Here is a 15,374-nt window from a genome sequence, read left to right as displayed (position 1 = left end):
AATCCCCCTGGAGCTGCCCCGGCCCCTGGGAAGCGGGGAGAGCCCTGGCAGGGTCCCCCCCAGCCCTTCCAGGGCCAAGCGTCCCCATCCTCACCACGCACCCCCAACACCCCCCTGGTCCCCAGAGCCGCATTCATTAGCAGCCGGCTAATGGCTTTCCCACGTCCCCAGGGTGACGATGATGCGGCTGTGGTGGGAAGGCGAGACCTTCCCGGGATTTAAACCGGCCTTTGAGGGACTCGGTGAAGCCCCCCCTGGTTTGCACTGGCTGCAAGTCCCGGCTGTCCTCTGGTCAGGCACCTCGGGGGTCCCCACGCCGAGTTACAAACGAACTCGGGGGCCGGGGCTGCTGCCACCCCCGTGTGACAGAGCCCCAAAAGGGCAGAGACCCCCGTTTCCAGCTGCCAGACCGGGCTGAGGCGTGAAAGCGAAGCGCAATTAAACACACCAAGGCGCCCATTTTGGCACCGAGCGGCTGGCAGGGCTGCTCGCCCCGGGGGTGCTGATGCTCCCTAAGCATCCCGGCAGGATCCGGCCCCACCAGCCCCTGTGCGGGGCGCGAGAGCGGGTCCAAGTCGGAGCGAGCCCAGGGCACCCGCCGATGCCTCGCACGGCTCCGTCCCTCGGGAGCGACGCCAGGAACAGCTCAGCCGGGCGGCTGGACCCGCACCCGCCCCCAGGCTTCAGAAACTCCCTTTTTGGCTTATCCCCCAAGTTTCACTCTGCTGATTTACACCAGCAAAAGATGGTTTGGGGTACGACCTGCCGCTGTGCCAGCATTGCAACCCCTTCCAGCACGGAAAACACCCCCGAGCGGCACCGCAGACGCGTGCCGGACCTCGCACCATCCCGGCTGGGTCTGTCCCACCCCAGGGACCGATCAACCCTCCCGCCACGGCCCTGGCAGCACCGCCCGGGCAGGATTTACAGCCAGGCGAGACCTCTCCCCTCGACGAGATCGCTGCTGCAACACTATCATTATAAAAACATTAAACCAGGTCGGTCCCCAGGAACAGCGCTCCTCTCGCTGCAGCTACACCTGCGCCCATAAATCCTCCCTCCACAAGGCAGACCGGGTGGGGTGATTTATAAGGTGAAACAAATATTACAATGTTTAAGAAAAAAAAAAAAAAAAAAACCAAAACCTATCCAGCTGGGCTCCCCTCCTGCCAGGGACAGGATTGCCGGCATGAACCGGGGAGTCTTGGTGACACCAGGTTTTTGCCCGCTCTTGGGGCAGGGAGGGACCCCCTGGCAAAGGGCCGTGCCCCCAAGAACCCATAATGAAGTTGGGCTCCGGCACTGTCAAACACACTCGGCCACGCAATGCACGCAGCCGCGGCTCTGAGTCACCGCAACCCCGGCACGGGGGAACCGGGTCCCCACCGGGGCCCCAAACCAGCCTGGAAGGAGCTGGGGGGGGGCCAGGAGCTGCAGCCCCCTCCTCATGCCCCGGGCTCTGCGGATGCGAAGGAGAAGGGGCTTCACAGCCGACACCACTGGCACCGCTTGCTGCTTTTGCGGAGCTGCCGGGGGATGCTCCGGCTCCCAGGTGAAATTCCCGGGTCAGGCCACGGAGCAGGAAGACACGCTGTGCAGCGGGGTACAGCACTGGGAGAGCGATGTCCTTCTCAATCTCTCCATGCACTCCACAAATATTAATTGCTTAATTTAGCATCTGGCAGCGATCCTCACCTTAACAGCGGAGAAACTGAGGCTGGGAGGGAGGAAGCCATTTGTCTCCGTGTAACGAGCTGGAAACCGGATCCAGAGCTCACACCCCAGCTCGCCGTCTTAACGGTGAGAGTATCCCTCCACCTTATCCAAAAGCTTTTCTATTTGAAAAGACAACATTATGATTTATTATTATTAATCAGCTTCGAAATGTTTTCTGGAGTCCAGATTCCTGTTGCTGTACGCCCACGCCGGGCCCCCGACAACCCCCCCCGCTGCCGCCCAGCCCCGCCGGCGCTTCCCATCCCGACGCCGGAGAGAGCCCCGGGAAGGAGCCAAGGCAGAAAATGAACAAAAATGAACAACTGCAGATGGCGATGGGGACGAGCCCAGCCGGTCCAGCCGGAGAGGCGGCCGTTGGGGGTCCAGACCTCAGAGCCACCGACCCCAAGAACCAGCACGGACTGGGACCGCAGGCAGGGAAAGCTGGGAGCCCAGCCCTGGTGAGAGGCGAAGGCAATTCATGGCGATGAACTTTAGGCACGATGCCACCTCCGCAGCACACGTCCCGCAGCAGAGGGTGATCCCCATTCCCCGTTCCCATCCCTCATTTTAGCCTTTAATTCCAGCTCGCGGGACCGGGGCCGCGGCGCAGGGGGACCCTGGTGTTTCACAGGACTCGGCACGCTGCGCGCCCGGCTCCAGCCAAACCAAGACCTGCGAACCCGAGGCGATCCAACAGACGACGTTGGATGGGGACTGGAGCCAAAAGCCATTTCTATTCTGGATGGCGGTTTGGATTCTTTGTTGGAAACCAAGCCGGCAGCACCATTTTTGACCGGCATTTGCAGCTGGAGCTGGTGCCAGAACTGCCGCGTGCCGGTGCCGTATCCAACAGCGGTTGTACAACCGCAGCATGGTGCCGGTGGCAGCAGGACAGCCCCCGGGACATGGCACGGCACAGCCTGGCAGGGCCATGGGTCCATCCTGAGTCCCACAGCGCTGCCGGAGCCGGGGGGGCTGGGGGGGACAGACGGGCAGCGGGTCCTCCTGACCACCCTGCATGAAGGATCTTGGAAAACCCAAGGAGAGAGTCTGGAGGATTTCCAAGATGGACACCGCACCCTGAAGCACGAGACTGCCGCGGAGATAAGAACCTTGCAGGGTTCAGGCTAACAATAATTTCTCCAAATAAAGGATTTCGGAGCCTACCCTGTCCTCACCGGTCTCCCACCGTGCACAGAGAGGGGACGGGGGACAGCCCCCACCCCAAAATGGGGACCCCGGGAGCAGGGAGCTCACCCACCGGCAGGAGAGCGGCCGGGCAAACAGACACCGCGGGGAGAAGGAAACGCAGTTACAGGTTTTGTGCAGTGTTTTTAAACTGAAGGAAAATGGTGGAAGGGCACGAGAAAGAGGAGCTGGGATAAAAACCAAAGGAAGAAGCTGTGGGGAGCGGAGAGGGGGGAGAGGCGGCGATTCCCCTCTCCCTGTGTGGGACCGGTGCCACACCGGGCACGCAGCCGCTCCGGGGACCCCAGGACATTTCTACCCCCAGCAAAAAGCCCGGCAGGGAGATTCCCCCAAACGCAGAGACCCTCTCCCCTCCCACCAGCCCCGTGCCCCCAGGCTTTCCGGGGCGACAAATAAATCCAGGCTGATCCGTGGGAGATGCCCACCCAAAAGGCGGCAGGTCCCATTTTAGGTGACCCCGGGAGGGCAGCGAGGAGCCGACCGCAGCCCCCTGAGAGGCTCCGTCGGGATTTGATGCCCCAACGCTCAGCGCCCAGCTGGGTCTGGGACCACTAAACCCGCCCCAGCTCCGAGTTTTCCAGCAGAGAAAAGGGAAATTTCGATGAACACCCAAGTACCAAACACCAGGAGGGAAACCCTTCGGGAGAGCATCTTCTCTGGCGGCATCTCGCCCACCTCCAAGTGTCCCGCTCGGCAGCACCGTGGCCGTGGCGGGAGTTGGTCCGAGATTTGCAAAAAGCCCTTTCCCAAGGGCCGGCACACTGGCTGAGGCACGGGCAGCTCCAGCAAATTGTCTTGGTAAAAATAAAACAAAATTTGCAGAAGAAATGCAAGAGGAAGCATTGGTTAGCAAAGCACTGAAGAACATTTGTGTGATGGGAAGCAGGGGAATTCAAGCTGGAAGGCCCAAATATAGAAAAAGCTGATATTCCTGGTGTAAAGGGGGAGAAGAGGCTGATAAAGGTTCCCTTTAATTTCAGGGCAAGGCGAAAATAACAACTATTTAGCAAACGTTTACGTATTCTTTTAAAACACCTATCATTTCAAAATGGAAATAAAATGAAATAAATCTGAAATACACTGAAATAAAAGCGCCCATCCCAGAACTGGGGTCGTTCCACCATGCGAAGCCCCTGATGCAGCCACAACAGCCACCCAGCACGGACGGGGGGACACGGACAGACGGACACGACCCAGGCGGCACAGCCGCCCGCACCACCAACCGGACCCTCCGCTGGCACGCAGGGACGGGGCAGGCGCACCGCAGCATCGCTCCCGTGTCCTAAAGCCGTTTGGGGCTGGACCAGCATCCACTGGCACTTCAGAGGCCGAGTACCCCCGGCCCCCCCTTACCCCCAGCCCCACCGTCCCGGGGGGCTCTGCCCCGCGTTTTTCCACTCAATTTCCTTCCCGAGTCAGCAGGAGATAAATCCCTCTGCCGAAGCAGGCGGCCGGAACGGCAAAGCCAGCGGTGCCAAGTTTAATAAGCAACCCTGATCGAGAAACCAGATAATAATCGGGATTATCGAGCTGGCTGGGAAAGAGCTTCCCCGGCTCCTTGACGGCCCTTGGCAGCCGCTCGGGATGCTCCTGACCGCACCGGCACCCCGCACTCGGCACGGGCTGGCAACGACACCCACGGGGCCACCAGCAGGACTGGGATGGCTGCTGGGCACGGCGAGGCCAGGACACTGCCAGGGAGCACCTAATTTATAATATTAAAAAAAAAAAAAAAAAAAAAAAAAGCAAACAATAAACCCCTTTTTGGCTGCACCGAGCACGGTCGGTACCTGCAGTACAAGGTACTTGGCCACCGCCCTTGCCCTGTGCCCCCCAAGTCCCGTGGAAACACCCAGAGACCCCCAGCTCCCTCCCCACCTCCACCAGCACATCCCAGCTCAGGGGGGCCGACGGTGCCGCCGCCGTCCCAGCACCCGCGGCTGCAGAAAGCTCAGCCGCCGAAATAATCCCGTCGCGGTTGGATTTTGTGCAGGGCGCGAGGTCCAGGGGCTTTTTTTCTCAGTGGAAACAGGATTGGAAAAAGGAAGAATTGGGATTTTTCGAGTTCTCTACAGGGTCAGGCTTGGCTGATTTTATTTTACTGCAAATATAAATAGGGCTTTTTAAAAATAAAAATAAAAAAAAAATCAAGCCAGTCTAAATAAAAACCCACTAGAAGACACAGTAAGAAATCCTGCTGGAGGACAGGCAGAAATATCTGTAGCCGGGCTGAGTGCTCAGAAATATTTGTATTTGCTGTCTAAACACTTTATCTGTTTCCTAGCACATGGGAGAGTTTTGCTCTCCGTGTAATGTTAAAGAAAAATAAACCGATACAAATAATTTCTCCTCTTCTGCAGAAAAAAATCCTACAAAACTTGGTTGCAGACACACCAGGGGAAACAGCAAATATTTCCACTGAAATTAGGCTGAACGCCACGCTAATCAAATAGATGGAGGAGACAATTCAGATGCATCAGGAGGAGGAACAGGCTGGGGGATCTAACGGGTCTTTCCCATCTCCAGTCATTACAAACCCCCTTTGCAATTTATTCGCCTTTTTGCCAAAGCCGGCGGCCCTGGGGAACGGAGCCAGGGGAGATTTACGTTTTGTACAAAAGATCTGAAATACAAAGTTTAATTCTTGGGGGCATTTCAGGGTTGCGTGGGGAAGGAGCTTAAATAAAAGCCCGTTCCTGTATTCAAATAAAAAGTACGGAGTGACGGTTTTAAACTCCGTGGATCCTGGTAATGCTTCTGCAGCGGGCGGTGGGAATACCAGCGGTGTCTGCGCGGATGCCTGCAGACTCACCGCCGCATCTCGGGGGACCAGCGGCACCGGGTCCAGTGCCAGGCTGGCGTTTGGTGGGACTGATTCTGCACGGGCAGCCCCCGGGCAGGCGGCATTTGCACCGACACACGTGCGCGCACGGAGGTTGCGGCTGCAGGGAAAAAAAAAAAAGGAAAACCCCACAAATGCAAAGCAAGGCCAGGGTGGGGGGAAAAATGCCAAGAAAAGCAGAAAATTGGCAGGTCAGGAAGAGCTCACGTGCAGCAGGATCCCACCACAGCTGCCCCTCTGGCACAGCCCCACCGGGACGTGGCTCGGCTCCGTGGCCGTCCCTTGCCCAGCAGTGGCATCGCTCGCTGCTCCTCTGCTCTAACGGCCGGGTCTTGGAAAGCAAATGCGGGATGAGGGGAAAAATTTAAAAGGTGAGGAAGAGGGAGGGGGAAAGAAAAAAAAAAAGAAAAAAAAAAGGAAGACTTAATCCCCGTTTCTGTCTGCATCCCTCTCCCTCCATTAATGACCCGGAGGAAAACGTCAAATGGATCCAAGCAGGGCTCTGAAACGGGAGCGTGGGTCTTGCTGGCCCCAGCGCTGATTGGCTTCACCGGAGGCCGTGAGACATCGATAGCCGTGCTTTATGGCATTTAAATCACTGCCAGGGATCGATACGGCAGAGCGCTGCGGGCCCCCACCACCATCACCAGCCTCACCGGGCGGGCGAGTCACGGGCAAGCTGGGCAGCCGGGGGCATTTTTGGACAGCGTGGGAGCTAGGGAGCCCCAGTCTCACCCCGAACCCCCACATCCAGCACCAGCTGCCCAGCCCGGTCCTGCCCCAGGCTGGTCCCCACCAAGACCCACCGGTGTCCCCTGCCACCCCACAAAGCCAGCCCCTCCGCCCAGGGCTGGACCGAGCCCCGGCTGCAGCCCGGGACGGCTGGGCAGGACAGGGGGGACGACCCCAAAGCTCCCACCAGCCCAGGCTGGGGCTCCAGTCCAGCATCTCACGTGCTTTTGCACTTCCATCAGCTCGCAGGGGCTCGCTCCCCTCTTCGGGGGCTGCGAGTGCCTGCGGGGTCAGACCCCTCGCTGCCCCCAGCGCTCCCCAAGGGCGCAGGGGAAGGGGAAGTCATTCCCTGTCTTCGTTATTATTCTAGGGAGTAAATTTTCCTCCTTTGTTTTATTTTTCCCCACTGTTGTTGCTTTGACCGCCTCGTCCCCCTCTGAAGTTTGGGATCCTCCCACCCACCCCCGGCGCGGGGGCACAAAGCCCAGCTTCAATCAGAGCGGGGCGGCTGGGGAGGGCGGAGGCGGGTGCTTTCCCAATCCCTTGGGAGAAGGATCCTTTTTTTCACCCCATCACGTCTGCGGCATCACCATCCGGCACACGGACGAGCCGCCGCAGCCTCGTGCCCGCGGTGACACCCCAGCCCCGCCGGCCCGAGGGATGCACACGACTCCAGGGACAGAGCCAGGATCCGGCAAGTGGAGACCAAACTTCTGCTTCTCACCCCGGGGGGGGCAAGGACCCTCCATCCGCACTGCCCAGCTCCCTCCGGCCAAAGCTCTTGAACCCCGTTGGGGCGAGGGCTGGTGCCAGCCTCTTGCCAACGGACGGGCTAAGGTCAGAAGAGACAGGCTGCCTCGGCAAACCCCGCAGGGTTTTCGTTTCCCCCCGGTAGTTGCCAGCTTTGGGGCTCAATACGGAACTTTTGGCAAAGCCATTCCACTGGCCGCCCTTTGGGACGACGCTCCAGGCCGGCAGCTCCACCGCCGCAGCGCTCACCACAGCCAGCCACGGAAGCCCCATTTTCACACGGTTGGTGCGGCAGAGCCAAACCCAACCGGTGCCCGCGGGAGGGTCCGGTGACCCCAGCCCTCCCACCACCCAGTGCCCTGCCAGGCAGCCTGCCTTCACCCGCCTGCAAAGCAGCCCACCCCACAGCCTCCACTCTTGCTTGGCTTTTGAGTAAGGAGCCTCATTAAGAGGTAATTAGCTCTCGAACAATGGGAAGCTATTTAGCAGCCCAGCCACAGCAGCATCAACAAGCAAAGAGGGAGAGGAGGGAGGAGAAATAAATAAATAACAACACTCCGACCGCCCAGGAACAAGCTGGGACTGTGCAGGGCTGCAGCACCCTGCCCGGACGGCGGCACGGCACGGCGCTAGCCGAACGGGCTCCCTCCCGGCCGCCCCGCTCTCACAGCCTCGTCCCTTCCCAGTTTTCCTGCTGGGGATGAAACAGCCCCGGTGCACCGCACGGGCTGGACAAGCCCGAATGGCTCCACGGGTGCTGTCACCCCGACACGGCTCCCGCCCAGGCTGGTGGCACGGTGGGGATGGCAATGGGGACCCCAAACCCAGTGGCCGGGGGAAAAGGGCTTGCTGGGCTGCTGACAAAGAGTTTGCACCCACACAAACACCTCCTACGCACCAGTGAAACACAAGCCCTGTTTTCGGGGTGTCGCTGGCTTCAGGGACGTCTCCCACATTCATTTGGCAAAGACCAAAGCATCAGTGGTGGCCGCCTGCTCACACCAGCGCTTCTCGGGCTTCAGACCCATTTGCCACAGTGGCTCGGACCACGGTGGCTCGGACCGCGGTGTCGGCGGTGCTGGAAGCGCCGCTTACCCCCGCGCCTGCAGAGGCAAAAATGGGGTTGGTCTTGGTTTTGTGGTGGTGCTCAAAGCACAGGAAAATGGCTGGACTTGGGGCTGGAGCGCATCAGGTTCCAATGGGTCATGGCGGAGGGGGGGAAAAAATAATTTACGCTCCTCTTAGGGGCTGAAGGTAGCAACGCCAAGATCTGCTTGCCTTCCATAAATGCCATTAAATCCAATGAAGTAGGGCGAGATCTCTGCCCCGAGTGGGGAAAAACATCTAGGATAAAAATGAAGCCTCTAAAATCATGATTAATATCTAACACAAAAGAACTGAAATTTTCACCATCAGGAACAAGGAGCTATTTAAAGAACAATTGCTGCAATTTTACAGACAACCCGACAGATGAACCTTGTCAAACGTATGCAGGTACAGATACAGATAGCCACAGCCACCGGCACGTGGGACATACGTGTGTACGCAGCGAGACAGACAGACAGCTGGGCGAGATTAGACCTGGATGCTGAGATCTGTGTTTAGAGACATGTAAAAACAAACCTATTTATATCCCTCAGCCCACAGGTAGGCATTACATGTGTATATAACACAGGGATGGTTACAGGCATGCACACCTTCCCACGCATGCAGGTACGCCGGGTGGGCGTAGGTGTGTTTGGGCATCTGTATTATTTATGTGTGTGTGTGTAAGGTGTATATACGTATGTGTGCGTACATATATATATACACACACATATATATATATGAAAGAGTACTTTTAAAGCTTTCCAGTGGTAACTGAAGGCATCTCTCTCCCCCTCAGCCTCTGCACCGTTCTCACTCCCATCCTCTTTGTGCCTCCCCGCACCGGGACAAGCCGGGGGACGCCGGGGGTGCCGGGGAGCAGCTGACCCGCCGGCAGCACCGCGCACCCCCCAGCCCGTCCTCGCATTAGGATGCAGCGCATGGCCAGCATTTGGATACCAAATGTGCGACCAGCAGGGAATGTAATTGCGGTCCCTCGAAAGGGACAGGCAGAGAGACAGAGACAGGCAGAGAGAGAAAATCTTGTCAGAGACGCTGGACCTGTTTGTATCTGCTCTCCATTAACCGCGCTCGCCGCAGACCTGGGCTGGTGAAGAATAGCTAACACGGCTTAACGGGCTGGAAAAGAGGGGTGGGAAGGGCTGCAAATGATCTCGGCACAAAGGGAAAACGGAACAGATGAAAACTAAAAGAGCAGTAATTGCCCAGGATGCAGGACGTGGCCGAGCGCCAGCAGCCCCAGCCACCCCGGCCCCCCGAGCCCGGTGCACCCGGTGAGGGGACTCAGCCTGCCGGTGATATGGGAACCCCCCAAGTGCCAGAGTTAAAATTCACGTTAAAATTGCTCCGAGGGGGGAACGGGGTGTGTTTCTTGCAGAGACTGGTGCAGACCCCCGTGTGACGCCTACGGGAGCTGGGGCGGGGGGGCGGGCAGGGGTGGGAGCCGACCCCAAAGGTCTCAGCCCGGGCAGCACCGGACAGAGCCGGAACACAGAAGTTTTGGGAACCAGCCCCACGGCAGAGACGGCACCAAACCCGCCCCAGCACGGAGACATGGGTGGGCGCATCCAGCGCCGCGCACACTCCCCCCAAGCCGAGCCCTCCCGCTTGGCCACCCCCCTCCAGCACCAAATTCCCCTGGAAAAAGGCAAACGCGTCGTCTTCGCTCCCTCGAAGGAGGGCCGGCACACGCGGGCTGCCATCGCCCTGGCCGCAACCCCTCGCGACCCACACGCAGGCAGGCAAGTTTGCTCAGGCTCGGGCCGTTAACGGGGCACGGCCCCGGGTCCGGCCGGTCGGGGCTTCGCCACGGCTCTCCTCGCCCCGGCTGCCGCGCACCGAGCTCTCGGACAAAGCACCAGCCAGACGGCACCGGCGGGTGCCGGGGCTGTGGCTCCGGGAGACGGCAATGCAGGAGAAAAGGGGCACAAAAGCCGACAGGCTGGGGAGCACGATCCAGACACCACCCCACCCCCCCCCAAGGCGTGCCTCCTTCACCCCAACTCCACCATCCCTGCGGCACGGACCGCTCGCCCGCTCCCGAAGGACAGGGCGCACAAAAAGACCCCCATAAAAGTCCTGCTCTGCCGTCACCACTGTCCCCGAGCATCACCCGGGCTCCCGCCAGCGGCGGTAAATCCCCCTGCTAGAAACCATTTCTCCGGCTTCCCAATGCTGGGATTGGGGAGTGCAGAGGAGCAGAACCGAAATCCCAGCTGTGCTCACAAAACCAAAAAAAAAAAAAAAAAAAATCAGAAAAATAAGCCTTCCAAGGCAGAGAAATGACCTCACAGTTAAATATAGGCCACGGGTAAAAACTAGACCATTTACAGCATTTGTATCTGTACTGTAAACAGAGAGAGGAAAATACCTAATACTTTGCACATTTCCCTCTCTGTAGATACAGAAACACACGGCAGCGTATATGGGAATTGCATTTGGCTGCAGGAACACTGTCATTCTGGAATTACTATAACCTGCCCATTACATAGCTGTAGGTAGAGCGGGGGACGAAAACAAATCTTAAATCCTCCGTCCTTCCTTGGCCTTCAAGAGGTTTCCAGTCGCAGCCCCGAGGCCGCGGGTCAGGGGGTCCCGGGATCAGGGACCCTCTGAGGGCAGGTCGCTCCTTCCCACAGACCTTTTCCCCCGGTAGCGCGGAGGTTTCCCAAACCCCCGTTTTTTCACCACACGATGCACTGTAGTGCACCCGAGACATTCATCCTAAATCCTGCTGCAGCGCATGGGTCGTGTGAGCAAGGGGGGCCAAAGCTGGAGACCCCGACCCGCCCAGGCGATGCCGTCCGACCGGCGGAGACTCCGGGACGCCCGGCTCGACCCGCTGCGCCTCTCGTCGGGTCCCAAGGCTGCAAATCCGCTCAAGAACCCTACGGGCAAGCGGTTCCCACGCCACCGGCCACGCCGGCTGGAAAACAGTGACTGCGCGGGCCCCCGAGACCCCATGGAGGGAAGAGCCCTGTCCCGGCCGGACCCCCAACCGCGACGCTGGACCCCCGCCCACGGTGCCGGACCCAGCTAAGTTCTCGTGCCCCGTGGTCCCGTCCGCAGGCGCGCTGCCCCGGCCACAGAGCACCCGCATCCACGGCCGGCCCCGGCCCTGCTGCTGCCCGGGCACGGCCATCGCATCCCACGCCCGGGGAGATGAAACGGTGTTAGTGCGTCTGCACGCGCTGTAGAGCAAAAATCCACAGTTCTATGCGGGTATCGAAACAGCGCATTATTATATAAAGATACATTCTTCCTCCTTTGGCTATTTCCAGGATAACCCAGGAGTTACACCCAGCAAAACCCGTGCATCCTTTTCCAAATGCATGCTTACAAAATCATTTTAAAAAAAGTAAACCTGTAAATCCACAGCAAGTGGCTAAATATCTCCACAGAACAGGCAAATTGCAGCATCCCGAGGTACCACTTATTTTTAATTTAGACCCAATTATGAAATATAGAATTATTCTAAGCTGGGCAAATCATATTGACCATGAGATTTATTACTGTCTTTTATAAAATATAGATTGCAATATAAACCTGAAGAAAAATATTTATCGCCAGATCAGGTCTGTGGGTTCAAACAAGCACCGGGCATTTTTAACCTCTTTTTTTTTTTTTTTCCTTCCCCTTTTTTTTTTTTTTTGTTAATCCCTTTTGATTTCCCCCTTATTAAATGAGATGGTAAGGGGGGGGAAAAAGAAGGAAAACAAGAGACCAGGAAAAGCATATATACGTTGTTCTTCATTTTTAAGGATGAGAGAGTCTTCTAGTAACTCCAGAAACAGACAAAATAAAAACACCGCTGGGTTCAAAAAGGAAATAAGCAAAAAACTCAATGGCAATTTCTATATTTGCAACATCTAATAAATTGTCTTGAATTCCGAGACCTGAACGTACACGCAGGGAACGCACAGCGCATCGGCCGATTGCGACACAGGGTGCTCCCACATTGGGGAAATTTGGGTCACATCCCGGAGCCAGGCGCTGCGGATGTGCCTGCTAAAACCCACCAGCCATTGTCTGCTCTTCCCTCCTATCCCTTCACACTTCCTTTGCCCTATTTTATTTTCCCCCCTCGAAAATATTTTCCCTGCCAACGTCAGATTTAGAAAAAAAAATATATATATATACGTAATAATGAACTACCACTTATTTTCGAGGATAAATTCCCTGCTACCTTCTCTGCGGCACCCATCCCAGTGATGGGGACGCGGGCGGCTCGCGAGGCTGAGCAGAAGCCATCACGAACACCGGGTCCCGCGCCGGCTCCTGGGACACCCATCACCCAAGGACAAGGGGCTACTTTTGGCTATCGGCACCACCGTAGGAACCCTTGGGTGCAAAATCTCACCCGCGGCCCCGACCGTTCAGCGATGCCACCCTCGTCTCCAGCGGCCGGGATGCTGGCGTTTGACCGGGGGGGCCCTCGCACATGTTTGGCATTTGGGAGAACAAAAGAAAAGAGCCCAAAGTGTGGGAGCTGGGGAGGACCAGGAACTGTAACCAAAAACTTTGCAATGGGCAAAAAAAATTCCCTGCCTCTTACAATCCCCCACAAAAATGTGAGGGAGATAATAAAATCCATATGCACCGCAGGCGGCCCATGGCGAAGGCACTGCCGCGCACAAAGAGACGGGCTCGCCCCAATTTTGGGGCGGCGCGAGGGCGCGAGGTTGGGGACGACGGCACCCGGTCGGTCCCCCCGAGGGGACGCGCGGCGGCCGGCCGCCGATGCTCGCGAGGGTCCTCGGCCCCGCGCGCATCCCGCCGGCTCTGGGCGCCTGCGGCCACCCGCCGAAATGCAGCCGGGAACTTTAATAAACTGCGCTGGTGTCACCAGGACGCTGCCAGGACGAGGCCAGGAGTGCATAAGGTGCCACCGAGGGTCTCCTCCCAGCTCTCCCACTGCAAGAGGGGAAAAGCCTCCCAGCTGGGCAGCACCGGAGGAACCGCCTCGCCGGCAGCCCCAGCTCCTGCCGGCTCTGCCGCGGCCAGGGCCCCAGCCCCGGCTGGGGGGGACGAGGGCCAGGCCCCGCTGTGACCGACGGGGGACAAAGAAACACCCGTTTTACCCAGAGAACGGAAAAGCCCAAACCTGAAGGCAGCGGTCGCAGCGGCACCCACCGCAGAAGCGAACCGAGCATCGCCACGCGACCCGCCACCCTCGGCTTGGCTCGGTGGGGGACGCTGCCGGGGCCGGTTTAACTTGGATTAATTGGGGGGAAAAAAATGTGGTTTCGGTGGCAGGTTTTTTTTATTTTTTCGTCTTTTACAAGAGTCCCCGCGAATCGGCCCGTTCAAAACCCTGTGGTTTGTATCCGAGGGGAGGAAGGGGGTGGGGGTGCCGGTGGTCACGGCCACCTGAGTCAGAAGTAGAACTCGTCCTCGCTTCAAACTCTCCCAACAGTTTTTGGTTCCTCAAAAATTATGAACAAAGACAAGAGAGACGAAACTCGCACCGGGGGAAAAAAAAAAAAAAAAAAAAAAAGGATGGTTAAAAAAAAAAAAATAATAAATCTAAATTCAAAGACAGACCAGGGAAACTAAACCAACTAGGCAGCGATTTCTTTTCCAAGACGAAAAGAAAAGGGGCAGCAGCGGGGCCCCAGCTGCCCCCAGCTCCCGGCCACACGCACCCATCCACCAGCGGCTTCATCGGGCTGGCCAGACCCCCCCCAGTCCCCCCCAGCGCAGCCCCAACCAGCCCATTTTACTGTTTCACCCCGAAATCGTTATTTTAAATACTCCCGGGGCCACCACCGGCAGCACCAGGCGCCTTTCGGGTCGTATTTCGGGTTTTTTTCGCAGGAGCTTCGCCGAGCGCCCCCGGAGAGGGACCGGGGGGGGGGAACCGGGACTGGCAGGGAGGAGGAACTTGAACTTCCCCGAAGTTGGGCGCAGCGGGGCCGGGGGGGGGGCCAAGCCGCAGCCCCCGCCGCTCCCCACCACCACCACCCCCCCCCGCCACTGACCCCCCGCCCCCCGCCGCTGCCTCCCGTGGAACGCGACCCACCCGCGGGCGGTGCTCCCGGGGCTGCCGCAGCCCCCGGGGACGGCTCCCCCCGGAGCCTCCGGTGAACTCTGACGCTGGGGGGGGGGGGGGGTAGGGATGGCAGCCGGAGGAGGAACCGCCGGGGACCCGCACCGACCCCCGCTCCCCCTCCCCGGGGCCGCCCAGCCCGTTCACCGGAGCAAACCGCGGGGCTGCAGCGGGACCCGACCCGCAACGGACGGCGGCGGCCGCCTGTCACCGGGCGGCTGCGGGCTCACCGGGGAGGAGACGGAGGGGGGGGGGGGGAAGACTCCAACTCGGGCGTCGCTGCAGCCCGACCCCCGCCGCCCCGGGACCGGCCCCCGCCCTCACCTGGGATTGCTCCGGTTCCAGTAGACGGCGTACCGATCCGAGATAACTTTCCCGGTCTCGTCGGTCCACACGCAGACACCGACGAGCGCGGCGAGCAGCGCGGCCGCCTCCCAGCGCACCATCGTCCCGGCCGGCGGCGGGCGCGGCTCCGGCCGCTTCAGGGGGCGGCGGGGCGGCGGCGGCGGCGGCGACGACGACGGCGGGCGGCGGAGCCCTGGGGCCGGCCGGGGGCGGCGGGCGGGCGGCGGGCGGCGGCGGGCGGGCGGCCAGCCCTCACCATCGCCCGCGGCCCCGGGCGCCGTCAGCGGGGAAAGTTGGGGGCGGCCGCGGTGCGGCGGCGCCGGGGCAGCCGCATCCCGCGCCCCTTGGGCGGCGGGGACCGGCCGGTTCCCGCGGCTCAGCCCCGGTACCGGGAACCTCCCTCCCCCCCCACCCGCCCCCCTCCTCCCCCGCCGCCGAACTTCGGCCAAGTTCCTCCGAGCCCCGCCGCCGCCGCCGCCCGGTACTCGAGCCCCGGTGCTGTCTCCGCACCTGCGGGCTCAGCCCCAGGCCCCCCGCGCGGGGCTCCTCCGCTCCGGGGACACCGGAGAGACAAAGGCCGGGCCGGGGAGGCCGCTGCTCCCTCAGTGCCGCCGCGCCATG

The 15,374-nt window shown here is 59.7% G+C and overlaps 1 protein-coding gene across 2 annotated transcripts in view; it reads right to left on the bottom strand.

Annotated features, from left to right (window-relative positions):
* Positions 1–14,897, bottom strand: part of EFNA2 (ephrin A2) — a 49,993-nt gene extending 35,096 nt beyond the window's left edge. Inside the window, exon 1 of one of the 2 annotated variants that reach the window (XM_030032264.1) lies at positions 14,733–14,897. In XM_030032264.1, coding sequence (XP_029888124.1) covers positions 14,733–14,854 — 122 coding nt within the window. In that variant the 5' untranslated portion in view covers positions 14,855–14,897. Of the gene's footprint in view, positions 1–12,545; positions 12,762–14,732 lie in introns of those variants that run through there. The other variant, XM_030032265.1, reaches the window with a different exon arrangement.
* Positions 14,898–15,374: the final 477 nt, after the last annotated feature.

This window comes from Aquila chrysaetos, chromosome 12, assembly GCF_900496995.4.
Source record: "Aquila chrysaetos chrysaetos chromosome 12, bAquChr1.4, whole genome shotgun sequence".
Lineage (NCBI taxonomy): Eukaryota > Metazoa > Chordata > Aves > Accipitriformes > Accipitridae > Aquila > Aquila chrysaetos.
This window is presented reverse-complemented; position numbering and strand designations above follow the sequence as displayed.